At 36.4% G+C, this 12,154-nt stretch overlaps 2 protein-coding genes across 3 annotated transcripts; both read left to right on the top strand.

Moving 5' to 3' along the window:
* The first annotated feature begins 1,220 nt into the window (after positions 1-1,220).
* On the top strand, positions 1,221-3,853 carry LOC149010044 (alpha-thujene synthase, chloroplastic-like). Of its 2 annotated transcripts, none has more exons than XM_089162948.1 (7): positions 1,221-1,471; positions 1,609-1,879; positions 2,018-2,396; positions 2,500-2,718; positions 2,821-2,959; positions 3,062-3,316; positions 3,397-3,853. In XM_089162948.1, the coding sequence occupies exons 1-7, from the start codon at positions 1,223-1,225 to the stop codon at positions 3,709-3,711; spliced, it is 1,827 nt and encodes a 608-aa protein (XP_089019074.1). In that variant the 5' UTR covers positions 1,221-1,222; the 3' UTR covers positions 3,712-3,853. The 2 variants fall into 2 exon arrangements, with proteins under 2 accessions (XP_089019074.1, XP_089019073.1); XM_089162947.1 differs by having other exon boundaries at positions 1,606-1,879.
* A 4,507-nt stretch (positions 3,854-8,360) lies between these two features.
* LOC149010043 (terpene synthase 10-like) lies at positions 8,361-11,121 on the top strand. The gene is made up of 7 exons (XM_089161216.1): positions 8,361-8,659; positions 8,816-9,074; positions 9,160-9,538; positions 9,669-9,887; positions 10,019-10,157; positions 10,258-10,506; positions 10,657-11,121. The coding sequence occupies exons 1-7, from the start codon at positions 8,390-8,392 to the stop codon at positions 10,969-10,971; spliced, it is 1,830 nt and encodes a 609-aa protein (XP_089017342.1). The 5' UTR covers positions 8,361-8,389; the 3' UTR covers positions 10,972-11,121.
* The last annotated feature ends 1,033 nt before the right edge of the window (positions 11,122-12,154 follow it).

Here is a 12,154-nt window from a genome sequence, read left to right as displayed (position 1 = left end):
TATCACAAGATCTAAGTCTATTGTGCAACTCATCCATGATAGTGCAACTTGCTGATGATCTTTGTACTTTTGCGGTACCTATGCAAGCTTATGGTTCACTATTTTGTTTAGAATTCTACTCTAATATGGGAACGTACCGTACATCACACATAAATATTAGGTATCTACTTTTCCTTGAATATGAAATAACTTTTGCAATGATATAATTTTATACAATTTGCAAGCTGAATTAGAAAAAGGTGATACACTGAAATCAATACAATTGTACATGTATGAAACTTATGCATCAAAAAATAAGGCACATGAACATATAGGTCACAAGATTGATGAAACATGGTAGAAGCTGAATGGTGATATATTCAATAATAATGATTCTCTCAATTTGTCTCAGCAATTTATCAAGAGCTACAAATCTCGCTCGAATGTCACAATGCATATATCAATATGGAGATGGACATGGCACTTTTGATAATGACAACAAGAGCTGAGCCAACTCATTGTTATTTCAACCCTTACCTTTGTTAATGGATCTTTAAAAAAAGTGTCTTTTCTACAAGACCCCTTTGTAAATTTCTTTCCTCTACCATGGAAACAAAACGATAATGTTATATATGCTTGTATTGTTTTTCTAAAGATAATAACCGGTGAAAGAAAATCTGTAATGGGAAGGATTATTACGTATCCTCCATCAATGTACTCGTGACTATGTCCTTTTTATAAATTCCATTTTTTTTTTTTTTTTTAGTGTCTCACCAAATCAAATAAATTCTAGTTCATCAATTCCATGGTGTTATACTTTCTACCCATCTTGTGATTTCCAACAAGCTGAAGCATATTTGAATTATAGCATCTACCCATCTTATGATTTCCAACAAGCTTAAGCATATTTGAATTATAGCATACATGTTTTATGAAAACATATGCTGAGGAAGGCCCCCTTTTGGCACTGTTCATCGCTTAGATTAATTACTAAAAACAGAAGTTGGTGGCAAAATGTCTATAAAATGTATATTTTCAAAGCAAAGACTGAAAACAGAAAACCACCATTATCCCATTTATCACGTGAAATGTAGAGAAGAGTAAAATGCATGCACCGTGAAAAGTAGAGGATAAGGTCGAGATGATTAATATATTGAAAAAGAAAGAAAAAAATACAAGCACTCACTGTGACTATATATAGACCAACACTTGTGATTGTTCACATCAAGCTAATCAAATCCCCATGGCTCTTCATCTTCAAAATATCCTTTCCACTCCTTACTACTGCAATGCTGCTGGCTTCATCTGTCATAGAATTAATCTCCTTCAAAAACATTCTATCACCCATCCTTCCCATAATCATCAATGCATGAATTCATCAAACATCAAATCCCCTGATATTATTGAAACAACAACAGAGAGGAGATCGGCGAACTACCAGCGTAGCATCTGGGATTTCAATTTTTTACAATCTTTAAATAGTGATTACAAGGTAATTAGCCATATTTCTTATTCACTTTTCAATTTATTTTGTTTTGTCTTGACTTTTTAATCTTTTTTCCAATTGAAAACTTCATAATGCTTCGCTCTCTCACTCCATTGGCAATAAATTTATTCCACATGCAGCAGGATGGAGCCTATAAGAGCAAAGCTAAGAAATTGGAAGAGGAAGTAAGGCATAGGCTTGATGATGAAGGCATGGAGCCACTGGATTTACTCGAGCTGATTGATGACATAGAGAGACTTGGGTTACACTACCTCTTTGAAAAGGAGATCAAGAAAGCACTGAATACCATTGTTTGCATGGAAGATATGGAAAAGAAAACACAGGAAATTGATCTCCACGCTACAGCACTGCAATTTAGACTCCTTAGACAACATGGGTATGCGATGACCCAAGGTATTTAGAAGATCCCAAGAGTTAAAACAGAACCCTCCCACCCCCACCCCCTCTTCTCTTTTTTTTTCTTTTTTTCTTTCTTTCTTTCTTTCTTTCTTTCTTTATCCTATGCTTTAACCTAAAATTCTGGATCAATAGGGGTGTTCAATCGCTTGAAAGACAAAACTGGCAATTTCAAGAGTAGATATACAGTGGATGCAAAGGGATTGCTAAGTTTGTATGAAGCTGCCCACCTTGCTGTAGAAGGTGAAAGCATCTTGGAGGAGGCTAAATACTTCACAATGAAAGCTCTAAAAGAGATTAGTAAGAGTGGTAATATAGAACCAAATCTAGCAAAACAAGTGAATCATGCCTTGGCGCTTCCCCTTCACTGGAGGATAGCAAGGTCAGAGGCTAGGTGGTACATGGATGTCTATGAGAAAAAAGAGAACTCTATTCCTGCATTAATCCAACTAGCTAAGTTGGATTTCAACATCGTTCAAGCAATACATCAGGAAAACTTAGCTGCTTTATCCAGGTATACACATATCCTATTGAGGAAATAAACACACAAACAAACAGATCAACCATCCGTTCTATTTATGTGGTATTTTCAGTCTCATTTTACCTGTTCATTTTAGGTGGTGGGAAGATCTGGGCCTTGGAGACCAGTTGAGATTTGCAAGAGATAGTCTGATCCCATGCTTTATATGGACACTGGGTTTGCACCCTGAACCTCAGTTTAGTAATTTTCGGATAGATCTGACTAAGGTCCTCATGTTGGTAACCATGGTGGATGACATTTATGATGTCTATGGTACCTTGGAAGAACTCGAACTGTTTACTGGTGCTGTGGAGAGGTTTGCTACTTTGATTATTTTATCCTTTTCTCTTGGGTTATCTTTTTGTATTCTCTACTTACTAGCTAGTGACCTCATTAATAATCTAATGTTACTTCTCAGATGGGAAATTAAGGCAATGGAACAACTTCCAGAGTATATGAAGTTCTGTTTCTTGGCTCTCTTCAACACTGTTAATGAAATTGCCTATTATCATCTCAAGGGACATGGATTTGATAGCACACCTTTCCTAAAGAAAACAGTATGATTAATCACCACCATCCTTAATTTATTTCTTTATATTATCTTTCTAGAAATCAGGATTTAGGATTTTCTACTTAGATCAAAATTGTTAATGATACAGTGGATGGATCTATGCAAAGCATATTTGGTAGAGGCAAAGTGGTATAACACTGGTCATAAAACTAAATTAGAAGAGTACCTAAACAATGCAGTGACTTCAGTAGCAGCCAACGTCATACTCATGCATTCCTTTTTTTCGTTGCCACAAATCAATGGAGAAGAGGCATTTGATTGCTTATTATTACAAGATGAATTGAGTCTCTTTCGTTGTTCAGCCATGATAACTCGACTTGCTGATGATCTTGGTACTTCAGCGGTACGTATTAAAGATTAATTATATGTTAATTAGATACTATGAATTATACTATTAAAATTATTTGTTTCTGATATATGAAGGCTGAATTGGAGAGAGGTGATGCATTGAAATCAATCCAATCATACATGTATGAAACTGGAGCTTCAGAGGATGTGGCTCGTGAACATATTAACCATATGATTGACGAGACATGGAAGAAGATGAATGAGGACATCTTCAATGATAATGATAACCTTTCTTTGCCACAACCTTATATCAAGAATGCCATAAATCTTGCTCGAACAGCACTGTGCATATATGAATATGGAGATGGCCATGGTACTTTCAAAGATGAGAACAAAAGTCGAGCCGACTCTTTGTTGTTTGAACCTATTCCATTGGCGATAGATGCTTAAAGTGTCTTCTTTGCACATTGGCTTCAGCTCTTTTCACTCCCTCCTTGATACCATATGCTGTAAACATATTACTATTGAGATGGATTCTGGAAATCATGTCTTAAAAGTAAGCTGGTAGGGGTGTACTGCAAGGATGTTAATTGACCCCATATAATATATATAGAGTTTTCCTCTATATATAGTGATCTCTCTTTTATGTGTTTTATTTCTTCAATTCTTTTCTTTTTCTTTTATTTTTCTTTTTTTTTCTTTTTTTGAGAAAAAATCTTTTCAAGTTCAACCAATGGTTTTGGGTTTCATCAAACCTTGAGTTGGCAGTTACTGGTGTTATATTAGTGTTTTGAAAACACAGATTTTCTTAGATGAGCCTGTCTCTCTAAGTCAGCCTTTCACAGGGAGGATTATTGATTATTCAGGATATGCAATTATTGCAGGATCCTGAGAATTATGTGAATCTAACTCTATTATTGTGATGTTACGCAAAGAATAGACCATGCATGAGCTATCAATTCACATAAAAGTGGGGGGCCAACTACAAAGTCTAAATTGCAAAGCTACACCAGAAATAATAGAAAAACTAACTAAAAGTTTTAATAGTGGCATCAATCTTTCTAAAAGCAGCTGGTAATTGATAAGCCAAATCTGGAAAGTGAGGTCACCCAATCTGCATCTGCCTCAAATTCTTGATCTTCCAGTCTCTGTCATCTGAACTCTGAAGCATGATTGTTGATGATCAGAATCCACATCATTCACCACCATGAAAAAACCATCATTTGCAGATATATTGCTTCTTGCGCTGTGAATCTCTCTCTGCATGGTAATTATTTCAACTGGTTTAGGATTTCCAACGTGGCCAAATATCTACAACTTGATTGAATTTATTGAATCTCATATATGTATATCTCCTCATTCGTTTCCACTTTTGCGTTTCTCTTAGGCAGGGACATCATATACTTAGCCCGCCAAGAGAGAATGGCTTTTCCACTACCACGGAGCATCTCATCCAACGCTTCTTACATCTCCGAAGCTGCTAGCTTCCTCCCTCGTAGAATTGATCTCACAAAAAAAAAACTTATGATGATGATTCCATCAAGAATCATGCCTTGCTGCAATGACGACTGATAAAAAAAACGAACGACAAATTACCAACGCAGCAAATGGGATTTCGACTTTGTGCAGTCTATAAACAGTAATTACATGGTAATAATCATCCTTATTCTTCCTTTTTTTTTTTTTTTCAATTTTCCTTTTTTAGTTTTTCTAGAATGAATAACGTTTGCTTTGCTAGCTTCTGTCCTTCTCTGTACTTCAGTAGCTATAGAATTTCGTTACAGGGGGAGTTTCATAAGAGCGAAACCAAGAAACTGGAAAAAGAAGTTAGACTTAAGCAAGGGTGATCAGTTGGGTCTGCTAGAGCTCGTTGATGACATACAAAGGCTTGGCTTTGGATACCTTTTAAAGAGGATATCAAGAAAGCCCTAGACACCATAGTTTGCATGCAAGATATGGAAATTAGTCTCCATACTATATACAGCTCTTCGATTTAGGTTTCTTAGACAACATGGCTATGAGGTGAACCAAGGTAATTAATTGAACTCAAAAATTCAAACCCATCTTTATCTTCTTTCTTTCTTCCTATAACATGAATAATTTATTATTGTCTATTAATATATAGATATATGTTCAACCACTTGAAAGATAAGGCGGATAATTTGAAGGCAAGATATCTAGCAGATGCAAGGGGACTGCTAAGTTTGTATGAAGCTTCCCACCTTGCAATAGAAGATGAAAGTATGCTGGTGGAGGCTAAGCACTTCACAATGACAGTTCTAAAGGAGATTATATATCAAGGATAAAAATATAGAATCAAACCTGGCAAAACAAGTGAAGCATGCCTTGGAGCTTCCCCCTCACTAAAGGATTACAAAGTTAGAGGTCAGGTGTTACGCATGGATGTCTACGAGAAAAAGGAGAACTCAATTCTTGTTTTACTACAACTACCTAAGTTGGATTTCAACATTGTCAAAGCAATGCATCAAGATAATTTAGCTGATTTATCGAGGTATATACGTAAGTTGCACTACTCATCCTAATATTAACTCAAGGGATAGAAACTAACTATTATGGATATTTCTGGAAAATCAAGCAAAACCCTAGCCGCCATTTCATCTCAAACTTATACCGTTATGGTTGCTTCTAAGAGTTCTACAGCTGATAAAACACTAGCCACTACATCCAAGAAAGTTGCTTCTAAGAGTTCTACAACTGATCAAACACTAGCCACCACATCTAAGAAGGTCGTTACAATTGGTACTCACAAAGACTCTAGCCAACCCAAAGAAAAATTTGATACAGATTACAATTGCTACAAAGCCCTGGTCAATATTTTATGTAATCTAAAACACCTATCTTCATGTAAATTAAATCCAGACATTGTAACTCAAGGTATCTAGAAATTCACAGCTACAAGAATCCTAGAACAGTGATGAACAAAGACTCTATCTCTATATAAGGAAACCATATACACAACTCTTTACAATAAACATCTGAAACTCTCCCGTAGAAGTAGGTTGAATACAACCAAACCACGTAAATCCTAGTGTCATTGTCTCTCTCTCTCACACACACTCTCTCTCTCTCTCTCTCCTTTTCCTTGAACGTCTCTCTCTCTCTCTTTCTCTCTTCTACGTTTTTAACACTAACCCATAAAAGTAACTCTTCTAATCCTTTCTCCTTTCACCTGTGCTTATTAGGTGGTGCTGTGGTGGAAGAACCTGGGAGTTTTATACCAGTTGAATTTTGCAAGGGACATTGGGTTCAAATCTTAAGCCTCAGTTCAATCATCTTTAGGATAGATCTTTCTAAAATCAACTTGCTAATAACCTTGATCGATGATGTTTACTATGTCTATGGTATCTTGGAAGAACTTGAACTTTTCACTGATGGTGTGGAAGAGTTTCGTTAGTTTCATGATCTTATTGTTTACTCTTTCATAAATGAAACTAATTAATATTTTAGATTATTATTATATCTTAGTGATCATTAATAGCAAGCTATAGTCACCTTATTAATTTACATAGAAAGTGGAGAGGTTTGTTACTTTCATGATATTATTGTCTTCAAAGATTTTTATGAATCTTTTCATGGGACTTAATTGTTTTTTTTTTTTTTTTCATAGAACTTAATATACCACGCATCACACACAAATAAGTACCACTCTTTTCCTTGAATATGAAATAATGTGTCCATTGATATAATTTTGTATGATTTGCAGGATGAATTAGAAAGAGGTGATACACTGAAATCAATACAATCATACATGTATGAAATTGACAAATGTCACAAATGTATATTGTGTATTCATCTATAATTTTGCTCAAATGTCACAATATATATATGCCAACACGGAGATGCCCATGACACTTTTGATGATGTTAACAAGAACTGAGCCAACTTATTGTTGTTCGAATTCATACCTTTGTTAATAGACTTTTAAAAACAAAATCTTCTCTACAAGATCCCTTCCTCATAGATTCCTCTTCTTTACCATGGAAACAAAATAGAAAATACTAATAATAGATTCTTGAATTGATGTTCTAAAAATAATAACCAATGAATGGAAATCTGTAATAAGGAGTATTATATATCCTCCATCAATTATTCAATTGTACAAGCTGCTAAGTTATTTTTACAAATTCCATGTTTTCTCAGTCTTCTTTTTTTTTAAAACCATAAAATTGATCCATCACACCGACAGATAGACTCATAGACCCACCATCCCATCTGGTGTGGACACATGTCTCATGGATATTTCCGCTGATTTCCATTTAAGAAGACAATTTGCTTGAAAAGGATTTAGATACATAGACGGATATATTCATCTGTGGCCATCTTTCTTTTCTACCAAGCAAGTGATAGAATTCTTTTAATTAGAGTATTAGAGAGCCAATCAAATTATTTATCTTCTTTTGAAAGCAACAGAACAACTTCCAGAGGAATCCGGATCTTCTCCTTGTCGGGGGGCACTTTGAGCTAGTTTTTAAGCTAGCAAGCCTGAAGGATGATTCTTTCATTTGATGGCTCAGGTGTTAATACAATCAAGCTTTGAACCCAAATCTTCAGATTGAGGTCAGAATCCAACCAGCGTGATTTTCCGTTATAAAAAATCCACTTGATACGATCAAAAAATCCCAATTGCTAAAACCATCATCTATTGATCTATTGTATCATGAACTGTGAATCTCTCCGGTTAAAAAAAAAAAAAAACGAAAAGCTGTGACTCTCTCTTTGCATGGTAAAATTATTTCGGTTAACATCCTCTGCGGCCCAGCAGAGGGTGGTAATCTAGCGACACCCAATATGTGAATGCCACGTGTACTTTTACACTTTCAAATCTTTGGATTATTGGGATAGATTTTAAAGTGAGTTTGTGTCTCTTGTTCAACTTGATAGGTATCTAAACAGTTCAACATTTTTAAAATGTGAAAGTACACGTGGCACTCACATATTGAGTGCCGATGGATTATTGCCTTCTCCTGGGCCGCAGAGGATATGTGAATCCAATTATTTCAACGTGGTCACATATCTACCACTTGTTGAATTTATATAATCTCATATATGTTTGTCTCCCTCCTCGTTGGTTTCCACTTTTGTGTTTCCTCTCAGGCACCGACATCATATGCTTAGCCCACAGACAGAGATGGCTTTTCCACTACCACAGAACATCTCATCCTACGCTTCTAATTACATCTCCAAAGCTACTGGCTTCCTCCCTCGTAGAATTGAACTCACAAAAGAACCTATGATCATCCATCATCATCATCGGTGGGTGATTCCATCAAGCATCAAATGCCTTGCTGCAATGACGACTGATCAAAGACGAACGGCAAATTACCAACGCAGCATATGGGATTTTGACTTTGTGCAATCTTTAAACAGTAATTACAAGGTAACTAGCTAGTTATCCTTGTTCTTCCTGCTTCTTTTCATTTTCAATTTTTCTTTTTTATGTTTTCTAGAGTGGATAACGTTTGGTTAATTTGCTAGCTTCGTCTTTTTCTGTACTTCAATAGCTAATTAATAGATAGAATTAATTTCCTTACAGGGGGAGTCTTATAAGAGCGAAACCAAGAAACTGGAAGATGAAGTAAGACTTAAGCTTCATGCTAGAGCCAAGGGTGATCAGTTGGGTCTGCTAGAGCTCATTGATGACATAGAAAGGCTTGGATTAGGGTACTTCTTTGAGGAGGATATCAAAAAAGCCCTGGACGCCATAGTTTGCATGGAAGACATGGAAAATAATCTCCATGCTACAGCCCTTCGATTTAGGCTTCTTAGGCAACATGGGTATGAAGTGAACCAAGGTAACTAACTCCAAAGATTCAAACCCATCTTGGTCTTCTCTCTTTCTTCCTGTAACATGAATAATTTACTATTGTCTGTTGATAGATATGTTCGACCACTTGAAAGACGAGTCGGATAATTTCAAGGCAAGACATGTAGCAGATGCAAGAGGACTGCTAAGTTTGTATGAAGCTTCCCACCTTGCAATAGAAGATGAAAGCATGCTGGTGGAGGCCAAGCACTTCACAATGACAGTTCTAAAGGAGATCATTAAGGATAATGATATAGAACCAAACCTAGCAAAACAAGTGAAGCATGCCTTGGAGCTTCCCTTACATTGGAGGATAACAAGGTTAGAGGCCAGGTGGTATATGGATCCCTATGAGAAAAAAGAGAACTCAATTCCTGCTTTACTCCGACTAGCTAAGTTGAATTTCAACGTTGTCCAAGCACTGCATCAGGATGAGTTAGCCGACTTGTCCAGGTATACATGTCTTAGCTAGCCATTAATACATATCATCCATCAGACAACTCGTAATGTGTATCAACTCAAAGATCGAAACTAACGCATAAAAGTAGTTCTAATCTTTTCTCCTTTCACCTGTGCTTCTTAGGTGGTGGATGAAGTTGGGCGTTGTAGACCAGTTGAGTTTTGCAAGGGATAGTTTGATCCCATGTTATTTATGGACACTGGGTTTGAATCCTGAGCCTCAGTTCAGTAATTTTAGGAAAGATCTGTCTAAGACCAACTTACTGATAACTTTGGTCGATGATGTTTATGATGTCTATGGTACCTTGGAGGAACTTGAACTCTTTACTGATGCTGTGGAGAGGTCTGTTATTTGCTTTATGATCTTATTATTTATTTATAGATTATCATATATATATACTAAATTACTAATGATCATTAATAGCAAGCTACCTGGCTACCTCATTAATTTACTCAAAATATGTTCTTTTCTAGATGGGATATTAAGGCAGTGGAAAAACTTCCACAGTACATGAAGATATGCTTCTTTGTTCTCTTCAACACTGTTAATGAAATGGCCTATTTTCACCTCAAGGAACGCGGAATTGACAGCTTACCTTTCCTCAAGCAAGTGGTATATGCATATATGTCAACCAATTTCATTAACCTATTCTAGTTGCGCTTAATCTTTCCAACAACCACTAATTTCTATTTAATTATTTTTAATGTGTCAGTGGGTAGATCTATGCAAAGCATACCTAGTAGAGGCAAAATGGTATTACAGTGGACATAAAACAACACTGCAAGAGTACCTCAACAATGCAGTGATTTCAGTAGGGGGCAATGTCGTACTATTTCATTCCTTTTTCTCATTGCCGCACACTATCCCAAAGGAGACCTTAGCTTGCTTATCACAAGATCTAAGTCTATTGCACAACTCATCCATGATGGTTCGACTTGCCGATGATCTTGGTACTTCTGCGGTATGTATGCGAGCTTCCGATTCATTATTTTGTGTTGAATTGGACTCTAATATGGGAACACACGATACATCACACACAAATAGCAGGTATCACGCTTTTTCTTGAATATGAAATAACTTGTGCACCGATATAAATTTGTACAATTTGCAGGCCGAATTAGAAAGAGGTGATACATTGAAATCAGTACAATCATACATGTATGAAACTGATGCATCTGAAGATAAGGCTCGTGAACACATAGGCCATATGATTGGTGAAACGTGGCAGAAGCTGAATAATGATATTTTCATTAATAATGATTCTCTCGGTTTCTCTCAGCAATTTATTAAGACGGCTGCAAATCTCGCTCAAATGTCACAATGTATGTATCAATATGGAGATGGCCATGGCACTTTTAATGATGACAACAAGAGCCGAGCCAACTCATTGTTGTTTCAACCCATACCTTTGTTGATGGACCTTTAAAGCAAATGTCTTTTCTACAAGACCCCTTTTTCATAGATTCCTTTCTTTCTATCATACAAAACCCTGTTATAGATGCTTGTAAATAATAACCATTAATGAAAGGGAATCTGTAATAGAAAGATTTATTACACATCCTTTATCAAATGTTCTCGCAGCTAATAGCTTTTATAGGATCCATGTTTCTTTTTCCCTCTTGTTTTATCTCATGATAAATTTTTAATACTTTAATGAACATTGATCCATTATAATTCCCAACCCGCCCATCTGGTGCCTGTATGACACCATCCCATCTGATGCTTGTATGATCCAACCATCCCATGCGGTGTGAACCATGTATGACACACCTGATAGAGTGTCTACATTTGTCATTTGGCTTCAATTCTCCGCAATTAATTCACAGCTTTGAATTCAGATGTAAAGTGGTGGTCGATTTTGTTTTTTCTTTCCTTTTTTGGGTTTCAGTGGTATAGTTCCAAAAAGGAAAAAACCAAAAAGACGACCACCAGAATTGATCTGGACCACAGGCAGCTCAGCTCAGTATTTGCATTAATTGTGCATTACTTAAGCTCAGCCCCCCGATTTGTCCCATTATGGTCTCAAATATTTCCACTGATGTCCATTTCAGAAGACAATTTGCTTGAAAAGGACACTCTTGGCATGGTCTGCACGTACATAGACGGATTCATCTGCAGCAGGGATTCACCTGCAGCCCAAATATTTCAGCCATCTTTCAACCAAGCAAGTGATAGAATTCTCTTAATTAGACTATTTGAGAGCCACTCGAACTATTTATCTTCTCGTGAAGGCAATGGAACAGCTTCCGAGAGTATATAAAGAAATGATTAATGCCTTTGGCGACACACCCTACCCTACTCTCTTTGCATCCGCGACTTTCGATGATAGAGGGCCAACCTCATTAATTAAGTTGGGAATTGGGATACATAAAATGCTGGAGCACTTCAAATACTCCTATTCCAGTGTACTGGCTTGTTCACGATTTTCCGCCCGATACCAGTCTGACTGATCAAAAGATTGCCAAAGGCCATAGGCTTTCCATTAAAACTCTCCATCTACATGTAGCTAACCAAATAACATAGAGACAAAGCTTGATACTTCAACGGTTAATTAAACACAGAAATTCTCAGAAAAAAGTTTCAGTCTTTAAGCAAGCCTGAAAGATGAT

Source organism: Hakea prostrata, chromosome 7 (genome assembly GCF_041222555.1).
Source record: "Hakea prostrata isolate BN-2017 chromosome 7, UWA_Hpros_2, whole genome shotgun sequence".
Taxonomy (NCBI): domain Eukaryota; kingdom Viridiplantae; phylum Streptophyta; class Magnoliopsida; order Proteales; family Proteaceae; genus Hakea; species Hakea prostrata.
The sequence above is the reverse complement of the archived record's forward strand: the minus strand, read 5'-3'. Positions and strand labels throughout refer to the sequence as shown.